At 44.3% G+C, this 19,181-nt stretch overlaps 1 protein-coding gene across 1 annotated transcript in view; it reads right to left on the bottom strand.

Moving 5' to 3' along the window:
- Positions 1 to 211: 211 nt before the first annotated feature.
- The window catches only part of LOC106584724 (centrosomal protein of 152 kDa-like), a 52,882-nt gene continuing 33,912 nt past the window's right edge, over positions 212 to 19,181 (bottom strand). The window contains exons 19-30 of the mRNA XM_082968164.1: positions 15,606 to 15,791; positions 12,435 to 12,613; positions 11,517 to 11,643; positions 8,715 to 8,846; positions 7,575 to 8,276; positions 7,307 to 7,382; positions 6,851 to 7,018; positions 4,782 to 4,872; positions 4,589 to 4,671; positions 2,349 to 2,505; positions 2,107 to 2,210; positions 212 to 1,933 (exon numbers count right to left, since the gene is read on the bottom strand). Of these exons, the coding sequence (XP_082824290.1) occupies positions 966 to 1,933; positions 2,107 to 2,210; positions 2,349 to 2,505; positions 4,589 to 4,671; positions 4,782 to 4,872; positions 6,851 to 7,018; positions 7,307 to 7,382; positions 7,575 to 8,276; positions 8,715 to 8,846; positions 11,517 to 11,643; positions 12,435 to 12,613; positions 15,606 to 15,791 (2,973 nt within the window). The 3' untranslated portion in view covers positions 212 to 965. The remainder of the gene's footprint in view (positions 1,934 to 2,106; positions 2,211 to 2,348; positions 2,506 to 4,588; positions 4,672 to 4,781; positions 4,873 to 6,850; positions 7,019 to 7,306; positions 7,383 to 7,574; positions 8,277 to 8,714; positions 8,847 to 11,516; positions 11,644 to 12,434; positions 12,614 to 15,605; positions 15,792 to 19,181) is intronic.

Below are 19,181 nucleotides of genomic sequence, written 5' to 3'. Positions count from 1 at the left end.
TCTTTCATTGGATATTGGCGAGGCGTTCCGCTAGCGGAACCCCTAGATGTTTAAGGTATCTTTATACTTTTACTCAAGTATGAGATTCGAGTACTTTTTTTCCCCCACCACTGATAGTAGACGTGGGAGGTGGAATGTCGAAGACACTAGGATGTGCAATATGCCTTTCATTGGCATTTTCTTCTGGGAAATACAGACTTTGCACTGTTGATGAGTTAATAGAACCCTTTTTATTATAGTCCACATCAGTAAGATCTAAACAAACAAGATAAAAAAGTGTATTTTGTTACATGCACAGCATATCTCACAACCTTGATATAAAAATAGTTTAATTTAGAAAAATAAAAATAAAAAATCCTTCAGTACAGATAAAAATCCATAAAAAAAACACAGACAGAAGAAATGTAGCGTTTTAGAAATGTGGAAATCATTGACTAGAAAGAAACCAGGTCACACAAGGCTTGTATCCTACTACGTATTCATCTGTTCTTGAAGGCACATTCACTGCACACCACAACCTAAGATAGCTATTGGTCCTAACACACGTGAACACGAGGTTTACTTGTACACGTTTGTGGCAATTTAGAATTACCCCGGTGTAACGATTACCCCGGCGGAACGATTACCCCGGTGTAACGATTACCCCGGCGTAACGATTACCCCGGCGTAACGATTACCTCAGTCATTTCCCACATCATATCATGTTGGGCGGTAGGTAGCCTAGCGGTTAAGACCGTTCAAATCGCAGAGCCAACGAGGTGAAAAATCTGTCAATGTGCCCTTGAGCATGTCACTTAACCCTAATTGCTCCTGTAAGTCACTCTGGATAAGAGCGTCTGCTAAATGACTAAAATATTAATGTAAATGTAAAGCTGAACCAAAATACAAAATTCAAGACTCACTCAAATCTCTACTTGCTCTATTTATAAGAACAGTGCCATACAGAGTCTTAGGACTGTTAGCAATTATTTCTGATGAAAGAATGGACCGTCAAAACCACTGTCCTGCTGTTGACTCCGCTTCAGCTCAGAGAACAGACTCTTAGAACACAAGCTGTTCTGGAACTGGTTCTGATTCTGCCTGTCCCCCTCAGAGCCAGGGACAGGCTCTCTGTGACTTGATCTACTACTACCAGTCTTCATACTGGGGACAGACTGAGTTAAAGCTTTGGTCTGAGGCGGGACACTGGGGAAAGTCAAGGCTTTGGCGCAAGACTGAACATTGACAAAATCTTTGTAAACGGTCATGTCAGAGTTGTCAGTGGTGAGGTTACTGAAGTCACCCAGGTCATCAGCTGAAGAAGGTCCACGCAAAGGGAACGGTTTCACAGTTTCCATTTTTCTGCCTGGTTGAGAGGAAACTGCGAGGACGTGGTGGCCATCTTGGGACCCATTACTGGATAAACTCCAATCGCTCGATCCTCCTTCGTCTCTAACGGGAAGCTCCTCCTGGACCAGGAAGGGTTTAGCGTTACTACGGTGACACAGGAAGTTGTCGTCGTCTGATCTCCCCGACTCCGCCCCCTGCAGGTACAGCTCCCTGCTGGTCTGGGTCCTCAGAGTAACGTTAGTAAAATCACCACGGTAACAGTCGAGGGAGGTTTGACTCATTTGATGAGAGGATTTGTGAGGAGGAAGTGAGAGGAAGAGTCCTGAAGAGACATGGGTTTTCCCAAGCATGTTTGCAGGGGCTCCTTTCTCCTTTCCATTGGTCAGGAGGTTCAGGTGGGTGGGTTTACTAACAGGCCCGGTATTCCAGGTGGTTTTGGAGTCAGGGTCAGAGTACGTCTTGGCCTTGAGGATTCTCCCCTCATCACCGCTGGACATGGTGATCCCAGGGAAGTGGCTAGCTGGACATTGGGTTTTATTAGAAGGAGAACCTGAAGCGTTGCCTGGATGGTTGTCAGTAGCGGCCTCTGTCTTTGATGACGAGCCTGTTGATACAAGAGATCATTTGGAACAATCAATCAGATTAATTTTTAAAGCATGTGTTTTTTTTGTATTTTTTACATCAACAGTTGTCACAAACTCCCTAGAAGGACGATTCCATTTGATGATCCTGTACCCTATTTATTTTCATCATATATTAAAATCAACACGGTCTTACCCGGTAAGCTGTGGCTCTTTCCCGTTTTCCTCTTGGTAGGGGTCTCCAACACTTTGGCCATGGCTGCCAGCTTACTCGCAGCGTGAATTATTTTCTTCTCAGCCCTGAAGGGGAAGGAAAGAAAAGGGAGGATTACACTTAGCCTTAACTACAACCCTTAATCCCAAATCAACCGCTACCTCCTGGGCACCAGTAGAGATCTGAGAGGATTGGACAGGTGTATGCAGGTGTATGCAGCATACCCTGTGGCCTGCCCCCCGTCCTCTAGAAGTTCCTGTAGACAGGTCAGATAGTAGCGTCTCATCTTCCTGGCTGTGTCCTGCCTCTCTCTCAGCACCTCGACACGGATCATCTCCGCTGCTCGCTCCTTACTCTCCTTGAGGTAACGTAGCATGTCACCTGGAGAATGAAACATCATGGTACATAAGGAGAGACCTGCAGTATGTCACCTGGAGAATGAAACATCATGGTACATAAGGAGAGACCTGCAGCATGTCACCTGGAGAATGAACCATCATGGTACATAAGGAGAGACCTGCAGCATGTCACCTGGAGAATGAACCATCATGGTACATAAGGAGAGACCTGCAGTATGTCACCTGGAGAATGAAACATCATGGTACATAAGGAGAGACCTGCAGCATGTCACCTGGAGAATGAAACATCATGGTACATAAGGAGAGACCTGCAGCATGTCACCTGGAGAATGAAACATCATGGTACATAAGGAGAGACCTGCAGCATGTCACCTGGAGAATGAAACATCATGGTACATAAGGAGAGACCTGCAGCATGTCACCTGGAGAATGAAACATCATGGTACATAAGGAGAGACCTGCAGTATGTCACCTGGAGAATGTAACATCATGGTACATAAGGAGAGACCTGCAGCATGTCACCTGGAGAATGCAACATCATGGTACATAAGGAGAGACCTGCAGCATGTCACCTGGAGAATGAAACATCATGGTACATAAGGAGAGACCTGCAGCATGTCACCTGGAGAATGAAACATCATGGTACATAAGGAGAGACCTGCAGCATGTCACCTGGAGAATGAAACATCATGGTACATAAGGAGAGACCTGCAGCATGTCACCTGGAGAATGAACCATCATGGTACATAAGGAGAGACCTGCAGCATGTCACCTGGAGAATGAAACATCATGGTACATAAGGAGAGACCTGCAGCATGTCACCTGGAGAATGAAACATCATGGTACATAAGGAGAGACCTGCAGCATGTCACCTGGAGAATGAAACATCATGGTACATAAGGAGAGACCGGCAGCATGTCACCTGGAGAATGAAACATCATGGTACATAAGGAGAGACCTGCAGCATGTCACCTGGAGAATGAAACATCATGGTACATAAGGAGAGACCTGCAGCATGTCACCTGGAGAATGAAACATCATGGTACATAAGGAGAGACCTGCAGTATGTCACCTGGAGAATGAAACATCATGGTACATAAGGAGAGACCTGCAGCATGTCACCTGGAGAATGAAACATCATGGTACATAAGGAGAGACCTGCAGCATGTCACCTGGAGAATGAAACATCATGGTACATAAGGAGAGACCTGCAGCATGTCACCTGGATAATGAACCATCATGGTACATAAGGAGAGACCTGCAGTATGTCACCTGGAGAATGAAACATCATGGTACATAAGGAGAGACCTGCAGCATGTCACCTGGAGAATGAAACATCATGGTACATAAGGAGAGACCTGCAGCATGTCACCTGGAGAATGAAACATCATGGTACATAAGGAGAGACCTGCAGTATGTCACCTGGAGAATGAAACATCATGGTACATAAGGAGAGACCTGCAGCATGTCACCTGGAGAATGAAACATCATGGTACATAAGGAGAGACCTGCAGCATGTCACCTGGAGAATGAAACATCATGGTACATAAGGAGAGACCTGCAGCATGTCACCTGGAGAATGAAACATCATGGTACATAAGGAGAGACCTGCAGCATGTCACCTGGAGAATGAAACATCATGGTACATAAGGAGAGACCTGCAGCATGTCACCTGGAGAATGAAACATCATGGTACATAAGGAGAGACCTGCAGCATGTCACCTGGATAATGAACCATCATGGTACATAAGGAGAGACCTGCAGTATGTCACCTGGAGAATGAAACATCATGGTACATAAGGAGAGACCTGCAGCATGTCACCTGGAGAATGAAACATCATGGTACATAAGGAGAGACCTGCAGCATGTCACCTGGAGAATGAACCATCATGGTACATAAGGAGAGACCTGCAGCATGTCACCTGGAGAATGAAACATCATGGTACATAAGGAGAGACCTGCAGCATGTCACCTGGAGAATGAAACATCATGGTACATAAGGAGAGACCTGCAGCATGTCCATCATCTAAGAACATTCACACTTGAACTGGGGTGGGTTTCTTTACAGCCTTTTGTAGCTAAAGTAGTACGTTTATTTCACTCACCTCTGATTTTCTCAACAGCCTTCATGTACTGCTCCCTCATCTCTTCAAGGCCAGCATGGAGACTCTGCTCCATGTCTGAACCCCTGCAGTGGATATTTATTCATTTAGAACATTCCTTTGGTTACCAGTGACTTCGCATCCGACTAGAGATATTCAATATGGATGAGTCAAAAAATATATATTGTTTACGTACCCAGAGGATTCTTTGGCTGCAGAGCTTTTCAATTCTTCAAGTTTCTGCAGGTTGTCCTCTTTCTCTTTCCGTAGGGCCACCTCATGCTCATCTACAAATAGAGGGAGGTGGGTGGGTGGGGGCAAGGAAGTACACGGAATTAGACTCACACTCAGGCAATCGATGATCAATTTATCACTTGATGCAATCCTTTTTGTGAGCCTCAACACTAGAACCGCCAAAACGGTCAATTTGACAGTTTTCAATAAAAACCTTGAACCCATCCGTCCCTGGCCTTTTCTAAATATGTAGAATAGCCGCGTCTCGACGAGTACAAATAGCCGCCAGTCTAATAAATCCATTAATATACACAATCACATAGTAATCCATTAATATACACAATCACATAGTAATCCATTTAATATACACAATCACATAGTAATCCATTTAATATACACAATCACATAGTAATCCATTTAATATACACAATCACATAGTAATCCATTAATATACACAATCACATAGTAATCCATTTAATATACACAATCACATAGAAATCCATTTAATATACACAATCACAGAAATCCATTAATATACACAATCACATAGAAATCCATTTAATATACACAATCACATAGTAATCCATTTAATATACACAATCACATAGAAATCCATTAATATACACAATCACATAGAAATCCATTTAATATACACAATCACATAGTAATCCATTTAATATACACAATCACATAGTAATCCATTTAATATACACAATCACATAGTAATCCATTTAATATACACAATCACGTAGTAATCCATTCATATTTTGTTTAGGAAGGTCATAAAAAACATTAACACAATACAATTTATTTCAAAAGAACCGAATAGCATGTTTTGGTTGTATTCATCTGTGCTTAATATCAGAGGCTATGGCTGCTGATTTAGCAGTCATCACAGGCTTATATACCCCTGCCCTACCACAGTAAACGCATATAACAGAAGAAAATAGAAAGGATATTTTTGGCTATTGCCGATTGTCACCAGTACAGACTCCGTTATTTTAACAACGAGATATTTGACAGAGACCATCCAAGCAATTTGTAGAGTTGTTTGGTAAAATAAAAAACTAGGTTAGTTAGAAACCTTGGAATCGGCTCTTTCAGATAGGGTATATCAATCCGAATGTCTGGCCTGCATGGACCTCTGTAGGACGATATGGAAGAAGTGCTGTTTACTTACCGCCGTTCCCATCTTTGTTCATCAGTCTCTTCATTCTCTATTTGATTATATTGTCTCCCATCCCACCAGTGTCAATTTAATGTTGTCGTTAGACCACAATTAATATTAGTGTTATTAGTTTCAATATAGTTTAGTACGAGAATCTGTCATCTTACAGCCCGAAAATACACTACCGTCTTATTTTAATAGTTAGTCTACGCGCTTCTGGATCAAATTTGTAAGTCGCTCTGGATAAGAGTGTCTGCTAAATGACGTAAATGTAAATGTAAATCAATACATTTTCTGACTGATTAGAATACACATTTGGTTTCCAGATGTTTCTTAGGACCTATTTTAACATAATAAATGCATTCATTTAGCAATTTATGGAATATCAATGGAAATATCAAAAATGGTCAGAATGACCGTCACGGCCATTCTAGTAGTTTACCCCCTAGCTGCTACCACCTGGGCACGTCTAACCAATTCTTTCAGATCTGAATGATGTAAGCAATATGGTCATATTTCTCCTTTTCCTCTTTGACAGGCTCGGTGAAAGATTTTCCAAATAGTGTACACCTATCGAGTCCCGTTAGATCTGTAGACGCCTCCTAAGTACCCAAGGCAGCATTTCCCAAACGTGGCCCTGAGGCCCTCCAGGGGTGCACCTTTCGGTTTTTACCCATAAGCCCTACAGAGCTGATTCAAATATTCAAAAGTTGATAATAAGTTGATCATTTGAATCAGCTGTGTAGCTCTAGAGCAAAAACAAAATCTACACCCCTTTTAGTCCCCAAGTCCAGGATGAAGAACCACTGGGCTAAGGAATAGGAGCCAAGGGTTGATTTGGGATTCAACAGGGAGTTTGTTACCTTTGAGGCACTGCACTGAGGCCTTGTGGTCCTTGACGGTCATCTGTAGCTGTCTGCAGGCCTTCTCTAGATGCCTCTGGAGGTCCCGACTCTTCTTCTGCAGCTCGGACACGGTCTCAGCACACTGCTTCCCACAACCACCCTCTTCCGTCTTCTGAGCAGTGGAGCCTGAATAAGTGGAACAACAACATATTACATCAGACTTTAAAAAAAATAATTCTCTCTCACTCAAATTGGGAGTTCAATTCAGCATGGAATCATATTCACACTGTACTGTGGGTTTCTGTGGATAACAGCGGGTTTCTGTGGATAACAGCGGGTTTCTGTGGATAACAGCGGGTTTCTGTGGATAACAGCGGGTTTCTGTGGATAACAGCGGGTTCTGTGGATAACAGTGTCTGCCACATTCCATTCACAGTACATCAGTGAATAGAAAAGACTTGAGAAGAAACATACTATGAATCTGGTTGAGTTCTTTCTCATGACGCTCGTGAGTTTCCTTCAGCGCCCGGCCAAGCCTCTCCTCACTGATCTGGAGAACAACATGAAACGAGTATTAGTCAGACCGGGTCAGAGAGTCACCTCGAGATTAAACTATCAATGTCTTACACAATGCAGAACCCCTGCTTCCATGTCACGGCTCTAAAGTCTAATGATACTAGTTATCACACTGTCGGTAGAATGTGAGAGAGAGAAGGAGAAAGAGAAGGAGAAAGACAGCCACCTTCTTCCACTCCTTCTTGGCCTGGGCTACAGCTTTGAGGAGGAGGTCTTTACAGGTAGACATGAGGAGTTCCCTGACGCTCCCGCTGGCTCTCCTCCTCCCCTCCACCTCTCCTCCGTTCTCCTTCTCTTTGTGGGCTCCTCCTCTGAGGAGCACAGACTGCACCTCCTTCAGCCCAGCCTTAAGCTCCTGGAGCACCTCCTCCCGTTCCTCCGCTCTGCCCTGCCTCCTCTCCTCCTTGCCCCTCCTATCCTCCTGCCTCTTCCAGTCCTCCTCTCGGTCCCTCAGAGCCTGTTGCAGCTCAGCCTCCTTCTGCAAAAGGAGCTCTTTCCTCTGGCGCTCCGCCTCCCCATTCGCCTCCTTCCGCACATCCTTCTGCACCTGTTTCAGCTGCTCCTCCTGGAAGGCCTGCAGGGAGGAGATCTCCTGCTGTTTCTCTCTGTTCCAGGAGGCTCTGGCTGCAAGTAGCTCGGCTTTCAGCAGGGCAGCCTTCTCCTCCCTCTCATGGTCTAGCTGGCTTTGCAGATCATCCACCTGGCTCTGCAGATGTGCCACCTCCTCCACCTCGGTCTTCAGGTCCTCCTCCAGCTGCCTCCAACGCCGCACCTCCTCTTGGAGCTCCTCAACCCTCTGGTCTCCTCCCTGCTCCTCCTCTTCCGAACTCCTCAGCCTCTCCTCTGCTTCCCTCAGGGCTAGGGACACCTGACACAATCAGAGAGAAACTTGAACTACAAGATGCTTTGGAGTGAAGCAGAAGAAGTGCTACGTTTTGTTACCATCTGACTACTGGGATTAAGTTAGTTAAAAGGACCATTTCACCGCTAATCTTTCAATTCATTCATTGTTTAGATGTTAAATACTGTATTAACTTAGCGACAAAGATGAGATGTATTTTATCCAGGGATGATGTTAAATACTGTATAACTTAGCGACAAAGATGAGATGTATTTTATCCAGGGATGATGTTAAATACTGTATAACTTAGCGACAAAGATGAGATGTATTTTATCCAGGGATGATGTTAAATACTGTATAACTTAGCGACAAAGATGAATATTATCCCCAATATAAGCAACATTCAAACTGAGTCAGACAAGAACACAGTGAAACACAGTGAAACACAGTGACAGTCAATTGTACCCGTTGTTGAACATGTTGCTCCTGTACTTTCTCCCAGTTCTCTCGTTCTCTCTGGAGCGCTGCCTTGTACTCCGGCAGGGAGGGGAGGTCCTGGAGCCAGAGGCTGTAGGCTCTGCTTACTGCTCCTTCAACCTGCAGGAGACAATCAGAGAGACATTCACAAAGTGTCTTAGAGTAGAGGAGTGCTGATTTAGGATCAGTTTTGCCTTTTAGATCAGAATGAATAAGATGACAGGGACATGAGGGAGCTGATCCTAGATCAGGGGGTGTATTCACTAGGATCCAAAAAGGAAGCAAACAGGGAGGGAAAATACACTACATGAACAAAAGTATGTGGACACCTGCTTGTTGAACATCTCATTCCAAAATCGTGGGCATTAATATGGAGTTGGTCCCCCCCTTTGCTGCTATAACAGTCTCCACTCTTCTAGGATGGCTTTCCACTAGATGTTGGAACATTGCTGAGGGGACTTGCTCCATTCAGCCACAAGAGCATTAGTGAGGTCGGTCATTGATGCTGGGCGATTAGGCCTGGACAGCAGTCGGCGTTCCAATTCATCCCAATGGTGTTCGATGGGGTTGAGGTCAGGGCTCTGTGCAGGCCAGTCAAGTTCTTCCACATTGATCGACAAACCATTTCTGTATGGACCTCACTTTGTGCATGGGGCCATTGTCATGCTGAAACAGGAAAGGGCCTTCCATAAACTGTTGCCACAAAGTTAGAAGCACAGAATAGTCTAGAATGTCATTGTATGCTGTAGCGTTAAGATTTCTCTTCACTTGAACTAAAGGGCCTAGCCCTAACCATGAAAAACTGCCCCCAACACTCTGCTTAAAATCATTAGGAGCTATAAGTAGTCAGTTAACTAACTGGTAAGTCAAGTCATATAGGGAGGGATTTCATTGCCACCTTCTGGATCAGAAGTAATGTTGCCAACACCGGGCTTAAATTTATTAGGAGCTATAAGGAATAAGTCAACTCATCATTCTTCATTTTAGAATCAGGCTGTAACGTAACAAAATGGAGGAAAAAGTCAAGGGGTCTGAATACTTTCCGAATGCACTGTTTTTACTGTGTAAGTCTATGGAAGGGGGTGAGAACCATGAGCCTCCTAGGTTTTGTATTGAAGTCAATGTACCCAGAGGAGGACGGAAGCTAGCTGTCCTCCCAGACCATTATTCCTCCTCCATCAAACTTTTCAGTTGGCACTATGCAAGTAGCGCACTCCTGGCTTCCGCCAAACACAGATTGGTCCGTCAGACTGCCAGATGGTGAAGCGTGATTCATCACTCCAGAAAACACGTTTCCACTGTTCCAGAGTCCAATGGTGGCGAACAGTTCTTGTGTTGACGTTGCTTCCAGAGGCAGTTTAGAACTCAGTAGTGTGTTGCAACCGAGGAAAGATCATTTTTACGCGCTGCGCGCTTCAGCACTCTGAGATCTGGTTCTGTGAGCTTGTGTGGCCTACCACTTTGCGGCTGAACCGTTGTTGCTCTTAGACGTTAACCACTTCACAATAACAGCACTTACAGTTGACCGGGGCAGCTCTAGCAGGGCAGATATTTGACTAACTGACTTGTTGGAAAGGTGGCATCCTGTGATGGTGCCACGTTGAAAGTCACTGGGCTCTTCAGTAAGGCCATTCTACTGTCAATGTTTGTCTATGGAGATTGCATGGCGGTGTGCTTGATTTTACACATCTGTCAGCAACAGGTGTGGCTGAAATAGCCGAATCCACTAATTTCAAGGGGTGTACACATACTTTTGTATCTATAGCATACCTGAATGTGTCCGATAGAAACTTGTTTTCAGTTTGGAGTTAACGGTTTCCATAGCAAAAGGTTTTGGACTAATGATTACGCTGTAGCACTACTTCCCTGAGACGCTCTATGAATATGGAGCCAACTCTGTTATAGTCAGTTAGGGCCAATGTCCCTCCCTCCCTGTCCCGACCTGGGCTCCAATGTTACAGAGTAGATCCCTCCCCTCTGTCCCAACCTGGGCTCCAATGTTACAGAGTAGATCCCTCCCCTCTGTCCCAACCTGGGCTCCAATGTTACAGAGTAGATCCCTCCCCTCTGTCCCAACCTGGGCTCCAATGTTACAGAGTAGATCCCTCCCCTCTGTCCCGACCTGGGCTCCAACGTTACAGAGTAGATCCCTCCTCTCTGTCTCGACCTGGGCTCCAATGTTACAGAGTAGATCCCTCTCCTCTGTCCCAACCTGGGCTCCAACGTTACAGAGTAGATCCCTCTCCTCTGTCCTGACCTGGGCTCCAACGTTACAGAGTAGATCCCTCTCCTCTGTCCCAACCTGGGCTCCAACGTTACAGAGTAGATCCCTCTCCTCTGTCCTGACCTGGGCTCCAACGTTACAGAGTAGATCCCTCCCCTCTGTCCCAACCTGGGCTCCAATGTTAGAGTAGATCCCTCCCTCCCTGTCCCAACCTGAGCTCCAATGTTACAGAGTAGATCCTTCCCCTCTGTCCCGACCTGGGCTCCAATGTTACAGAGTAGATCCCTCCCCTCTGTCCCGACCTGGGCTCCAATGTTACAGAGTAGATCCCTCCCTGTCCCAGGCTTCAACCAGGGATCATTCTACAACACCTCATACTCAAGAAGCACCATCAATACTACTGACCCAGAAAAGCCACATCACAGGCATTTGATTTCACATTAACACACCTCACAAGTGGATAGGTCTGGCATGCAAAACCATGGCGATGTGATCACCTGTATAACTAAATGATGACTACATATGATTCAGATACAAGACTTGATTGAATGGTCTTTCCCTCTGACCTGTTTAGACATGTCCTCCAGGTGCTTCTCCTGTAGTTCTTTCTGGACTCGTTTCCCAGCATCCTCCACTGCTCTGCGTCGTGTCGTGTCTGCCTCTCGCTGCAGCTGGAGCCTCTGTTCCCGGAGCCTGTGGTAGTAGTGGTAGTAGTAGTGGTGGTAGCGGTAGTGGTAATAGTAGTGTTAATAGTAGTGGTAGTAGTATTAGTAGTAGTAGTGGTAGTAGTAGTGTTAATAGTAGTGGTAGTAGTATTAGTAGTGGTAGTAGTGGCGGTAGTGGTAATAGTAGTGGTAGTAGTAGTAGTGGTAGTAGTAGTAGTAGTGGTAGTGGTGGCGGTAATAGTAGTAGTGGTAATAGTAGTAGTAGTAATAGTGGTAGTGGTAATAGTAGTAATAGTAATAGTAGTAGTGGTAATAGTAGTAGTGGTAGTGGTAGTAGTAATAGTAATAGTAGTAGTAGTAGTAGTAGTAGTAATAGTGGTAGTGGTAGTAATAGTAATAGTAGTAGTAGTAGTAGTAATAGTGGTAGTAGTAGTGGTAGTAATAGTAGTAGTAATAGTGGTAGTAATAGTAGTAGTAGTGGTGGTAGTAGTGGTGGTAGTAGTAGTGGTAATAGTAGTAATGGTGGTAGTAGTAGTAGTAGTAGTAGTGGTAATAGTAGTAATGGTGGTAGTAGTAGTAGTAGTAGTGGTAATAGTAGTAATGGTGGTAGTAGTAGTAGTAGTAGTAGTGGTGGTAGTAGTAGTAGTAGTGGTGGTAGTGGTTGTTCACAGTCATATACAGCTTATGCTTCTCATTGGAGCCAAGGGCTTAAGTCAAGCAAGTCAATCATACTGATTTGTACACTATTTACAACCATAGATTGTCATGAAGAAATTAAATCCTACAATAAATCACAACAGAATAGAATGTGTAAAATACCTGGTGTCCAGCTCCTCCATAGTGCAGCCTGGAGCAGCCTTGGTCGTCTCAGGGCTGGGTGTCTGACAGGCCTTCTCCTCCTCAGGTAGGTCCGTCTGAGACTCCTGGGTATCTGTGGGTCTCTGTCTTCTGGTGTCTGCTACGGCTGCCTCCAGCCTCTGAGTCCAGGACCTGTCCATCTTCACAGGACAGAGATATATTATCCAGGATGTGATCGGGACAATGAGTATGTTTACATGAACACTAATAATTCGTTATAAAACTGATTACAGCAGAGTATGCCATTAGTCATGTAAACAGCTTACTCTGCTCATCTGCATACGGTCATAATCGGAAGTAAACATACACTGATCAAAAATACCTGGTTTTCTGAGCAATCTTTCAAATTGTTAGGACATGTAAACAGTTTACTAGGTGTTCGAGCGGGTTATTTCATCTACGCATGTGTTCACATCAGCAGCGCAAGCCTCCCGCTTACGTACAAGTGAAGTGAAGTTCGGGGAAAATCTGAAAGTATCTTAGAAATAGTTCACATACAAAACTTTATACGTCCGAACTCAGAATCAAATCCGCTTCCCCCCCAAAAATAACATGGTCGCTGTGCTAGAAGGGTTATTTAGATCGCCGATTTTCTACATTTATCAATGTCCCATAAAGTAGCTTGATTTCAATCCATGTAAACAGGATTATTAGGTTAAAAATCGTTTTTCTTGCATTGCATGTAAATATTTCAAATCAAACTATTATATTAATCTGACTATTCACAATAACTATTATTGTGTGCATGTAACCGTACTAAATAATAGATCAAGAAAAGTAGCATAACATATTGGTTTAGGAGGGGAAGGTCAAATGCAGGAATAAAACATAACCCTGATTATCACAGATCTGCACCTCTAGTCCACCATTAAATCTGACATACTATATTTCATAGTACAATCTGTATATATTTTAATAAATCTTAAGTTACAGGTTACAGTCTTATTCTAAAATTGATTAAATAGTTTTTACCTCTTAATTTACACACAATACCCAATAATGAAAAAGCAAAAACAGGTTTAGAAATGTTTGCTAATTTATTACAAATAAAAAACGGAAATTTCACATTTACATAAGTATTCAGACCCTTTACTCAGTACTTTGTTGAAGCACCTTTGGCAGGGATTACAGCCTCGAGTCTGCTTGGGTATGACGCTACAAGCTTGGCACACCTGTATTTGGGGAGTTTCTCCCATTCTTCTCTGCAGAAGAATGGTATTTATGTTTTTTATTTTTAATACATTTGCAAAAATTTCTAAAAACCTGTTTTCGCTTTGTCACAGGGTTTGTCATGTGTATATTAATGAGGATTTTTATTTTATCCATTTTAGAATTAAGATGTAACGTAACAAAATGTGGAAAAAGTCAAGGTCTGAATACTTTGCGAAAGCATTGTAGTATTGTGTGTGTGTGTGTATATATATATACATACACACACACAACATGTAAAGGTGTTGGTCCCATGTTTCATGAGCTGAAATAAAAGATCCCAGAAATGTTCCATACGCACAGAAATCTTATTTCTATCAAATGTTTTGTGCACAAATTTGTTTACATCCCTGTAAGTGAGAATTTCTCCTTTGTCAAGATAATCCATCCACCTGACAGGTGTGGCATTTCAATAAACTGATGAAACAGCATGATCATTACACAGGTGCACGTTGTGCTGGGGACAATAAAAAGCCACTCTAAAATGTGCAGTTTTGTCACACAACACAATGTCTCAAGTTGAAGGAGCAGGCAATTGACCTGCTGACTGCAGGAATGTCCACCAGAGAAGGTTGCCAGATAATTGAATGTTAATTTCTCTACCATAAGCCGCCTCCAATGTCATTTTAGAGAATTTGGTAGTACATCCAACCGGCCTCACAACCGCAGACCACGTGTATCCATGCCAGCCCAGGACCTCTACATCCGAGATCGTCTGAAACCAGCCACCCGGACAGCTAATGAAACTGAGGAGTATTTCTGTCTGTAATAAATACCTTTTCTGGGGGGGGGGCCCAACCATGGCTGAGCCCCTGCCCAGTCATGTGAAATCCATAGATTAGGGCTAATTAATTTATTTCAATTGACTGATTTCCTTATGAACTGTAACTCAGTAAAACTGTTGAAATTGTTGCATGTTGCGTTTATATTTTTGTTCAGTAGACACACACACACACACTTCACAGCACTGTTGTTGAGAGCTCGCAAGTCAGCATTTCATTTTACCTTTTACACCCCGCTGGGTCAGCGTTTCCAAACCCAGAGGTGCTACATCACGATACTTCCGGGAACGGTTTGCAAAGCAGACGACAGACAAGACCGAGGTTTAGGGTTTGGCAAGTCAACGGGAGAAGTCAAATATTATTCTTTAGGTTGTACATTTTAAAGGCACGCCCTACAGATTAAAGAAAGGCACGCCCTACAGATTAAAGAAAGGCACGCCCTACAGATTAAAGAAAGGCACGCCCTACAGATTAAAGAAAGGCACGCCCTACAGATTAAAAGGTACGCCCTATAGATTAAAGGCACGCCCTACAGATTAAAGGCACGCCCTACAGATTAAAGAAAGGCACGCCCTACAGATTAAAGAAAGGCACGCCCTACAGATTAAAGAAAGGCACGCCCTACAGATTAAAAGGTACGCCCTATAGATTAAAGGTACGCCCTACAGATTAAAGGCACGCCCTACAGATTAAAGGCACGCCCTACAGATTAAAGAAAGGCACGCCCTACAGATTAAAAGGTACGCCCTATAGATTAAAGGTACGCCCTACAGATTAAAGGCACGGCCCTACAGATTAAAGGCACGGCCCTACAGATTAAAGGCACGGCCTATAGATTGGAACCAATGTCTAAGTAGCTGAACCTGTTATTACTCCAACCTCGTGAAAGTGGCAAGCCGACACGTTTTCGCGACATGACCGCTGACCAGATGACATGTTTCTGCACATGAGTTTAGCTAGCTAACGTCACCTAGAAAAGGTGATTGGGGATTTATTTTGGATAAGCAGTCTCTGCCCATCTTCATACTGTACTGTCATTGGCTGTATCCTGTGCATATGACAAATAAACTTTGTGGGGTGGCAGTACTGATCCATTCATAAAGCAAGACGAGCTACAGATGGAACACAAGACAACTCCTACCTCCTCCTTCTCCTCCCTCCATATAGCCTTGGCCTTGGTCAGCTGGGTTTGGACCTCTTGTCTGAGCTCCTTGTCCTTCTCTTCGGACCACAGGGCTCTGAGCTTGGTGACATTCTCCTGATGCTGGCTCTCCAGGTCTGATCTCAGCTTCTCCAGAGCAGCTCTGCTCTCCTCTAGAGTTTTCAGCTGAGAAAAGGACACAAATCCAAAATACATTTTTCAATTCATTATTCGCTTGAGGTGGGAACAGAAAACAGATCAGAAAACAGCCCTTATTTCCCCTTGTAAAGATCCTTTGGGAACGTTCCAGCTGCAGGTCCTTGTCAATTTTGAATTGGGATTTCAAGCTGCATGTGAAGGTTCAATCAAGAAGATTGGACACTTGTATTTCATCCCTAACGATCCGGACCAGGCGGGCTTCGTAAAGGGCCGCCCGGCTTCGGACAATGTCCGTCACTGACTACATATTGACGCTGTTAAGCAGCAGCCCGGTGCAGCCTACTATTTGGATGCAGTCAGAGAAGGCCTTCGACTGTGTGGAGTGGGACTATCTATTAGCAGTTTGGCTTCAGACCCTCAGTTATACAGTTATTACGCTGGTCCCAGTGCACGCGTTCAAACGTGCCAGGGGTCCGCTTGAGTTTGAGTCTCATAGGAGTACGAAACAGGGTTGCCCTGGGGTCTCACTAGAACCGCTAACGCAGACTGTTGGGAAACATCAGTACATACAGTACCAGTGAAAAGTCTGGACACACCTACTCATTCCAGGGTTCAAATAAGCAAAGAGAAAGGACAAAATTATTTTAAGACAAATGTGCAGTCAATCCAGAATATTTCAAGAACTGAACAGTGCAGTTGCAAAAACCATCAAGCACTATGATGAAGCTGGCTCTCATGAGGACCGCCACAGGAAAGGAAGACCCAGAGTTACCTCTGCTGCAGAGGATAAATTCATTAGAGTTAACTGCACCTCAGATTGCAGCCCAAATAAATGCTTCACAGAGTTCAAGTAACAGACACATCTCAACATCAACTGTTCAGAGGAGACTGCGTGAATCAGACCTTCATGGTCAAATTGCTGCAAAGAAACCACTACTAAAGGACACCAATAAGAAGAGACTTGCTTGGGCCAAGAAACAAGAACAATGGACATTAGACCGATGGAAATCTGTCCTGAGATTTTTGGTTCCAACCGCCGTGTGTCATTGTGAGATGCAGAGTAGGTGAAAGAATGATTTCCGCATGTGTGGTTCCCCCCGCGAAGCATGGAGGAGGAGGTGTGATGGTGTGGAAGTGCTTTGCTGGTGACATTGTCAGTGATTTATTTAGAATTCAAGGCACACTCAACCAGCATGGCTACCACAGCATTCTGTAGTGATATCCCATCCCATCTGGTTTGCGCTTAGTGGGACTATCATTTGTTTTTCAACAGGACAATGACCAACACACCTCCAGGCTGTGTAAGGGCTATTTGACCAAGAAGGAGAGTGATGGAGTGTTGCATCAGATGACCTGGTCTCCACAATCACCCGACCTCAACCAATTGAGATGGTTTGGGATGAGTTGGACCACAGAGTAAAGGAAAAGCAGCCAACAAGTGCTCAGCATATGTAGCAACTTCTTCAAGACTGTTGGAAAAGCATTCCAAGTGAAGCTGGTTGAGAGAATGCTAAGAGTGTGCAAAGCTGACATCAAGTTAAAAGGTGGCTGCTTTGAATAATCAAATATATTTTCATTTGTTTAACACTTTTTTGGTTACTACATGATTCCATGTGTTATTTCACAGTTTTGATGTCCTCACTATTATTCTACATTGTAGAAAATAGTCAAAATATAGAAAAGCCCTTGAATGAGTAGGTGTGTCCAAACTTTTGACTGGTACTCTATATCGCCTATATTAATCCCTTTACACTGATTACGTTTTGATGTACCCATCTGACATTGCCAACTCTGTTCAAGTCCTTGGCGTCTTTGAAGAATTTGGTTATTTTACGAACTACAAGATGAATTGGTCTAAGTCTATCGTAATGCCATTAAAACGCCACAGACAGAAATAGTCAATTTACCACCATTGCCTGTCTCTTGAATGTCACAGCTTTACTTACCTGAGCATTCAGATCAGACCCACCCACCCACCCTCATCATTGGTGGCATTCAGATCAGACCCACCCACCCACCCTCATCATTGGTGGCATTCAGATCAGACCCACCCACCCTCATCATTGGTGGCATTCAATTCAGACCCACCCACCCACCCTCATCATTGGTGGCATTCAGATCAGACCCACCCACCCACCCTCATCATTGGTGACATTCAGATCAGATCAGACCCACCCACCCACCCTCATCATTGGTGGCATTCAGATCAGATCAGACCCACCCACCCACCTTCATCATTGGTGGCATTCAGATCAGGCCCACCCATCTTCATCATTGGTGACAACTTTAGTGCATCCCGCGTTAAAATCCCCCCCAAAAAATAATTGGTCGCCCTGCATGTCAGTCTCCACGGACGAGTGTCGGCCCCCCCACAAAAATTATATTCTAGCCTGTGTAAATGGTCTTTTTTCCAATGCTTCCTCTTTCACCCTCCTCTTAACTTCTTCAAGGACATTGATGCCTTGTGCAGAAAGTTCATTTGTAATGAAAAAAGTCCAGAAAAATCAGATTTTCCACTTTAACACGTCCACAACATGTTGGGTGGCAATTTTTTGCCCAACTTCAGATATTACTGAATTGGGCATTCCAGCAGAGCGATTTTAAAATGTTTTTTATTTATTTTTTATTCACACTGTTAAATAACACTAATTCGTGAGAATTAGTTGGGTTTTTTTGTCAACAAATGTTTCATTTTGTCATTATAATAAGGTTGGTAGCAACATGTTGTAGCTCAAGTTGACTACAAACCCCACAATACAATGCTCTCTCTATAAAGGGCTGGCTGGCTAGTTGCTACAAGCAATAACGATACAACCAATACACCCTGGACTGAAGAGGTGGACAAACAGGAGAAATGTAGCGGAGCCTCTTAAAATTACACATTTCTCCAGGTAGGAATACCGCAAAAACATGATCAATGGCTCATCTGAGAGAAGACATCGCCCCGCAGACACGCCGTCCCGGTGTGTACATGCCCCGCAGACACGCCGTCCCGGTGTGTACATGCCCCGCAGACACGCCGTCCCGGTGTGTACATACAGTAGACGGGCTGTCCCGTTCCGGTGTGTACATACAGTAGACGGGCTGTCCCGTTCCGGTGTGTACATACAGTAGACGGGCTGTCCGTTCCGGTGTGTACATACAGTAGACGGGCTGTCCCGTTCCGGTGTGTACATACAGTAGACGGGCTGTCCCGTTCCGGTGTGTACATACAGTAGACGGGCTGTCCGTTCCGGTGTGTACATACAGTAGACGGGCTGGCCGTTCCGGTGTGTACATACAGTAGACGGGCTGGCCGTTCCGGTGTGTACATACAGTAGACGGGTTGGCCGTTCCGGTGTGTACATACAGTAGACGGGCTGTTCCGTTCCGGTGTGTACATACAGTAGACGGGCTGTTCCGTTCCGGTGTGTACAT

The sequence above is a fragment of the Salmo salar genome, chromosome 23 (genome assembly GCF_965601325.2).
Source record: "Salmo salar chromosome 23, fSalSal1, whole genome shotgun sequence".
Classification (NCBI taxonomy): domain Eukaryota; kingdom Metazoa; phylum Chordata; class Actinopteri; order Salmoniformes; family Salmonidae; genus Salmo; species Salmo salar.
This window is presented reverse-complemented; position numbering and strand designations above follow the sequence as displayed.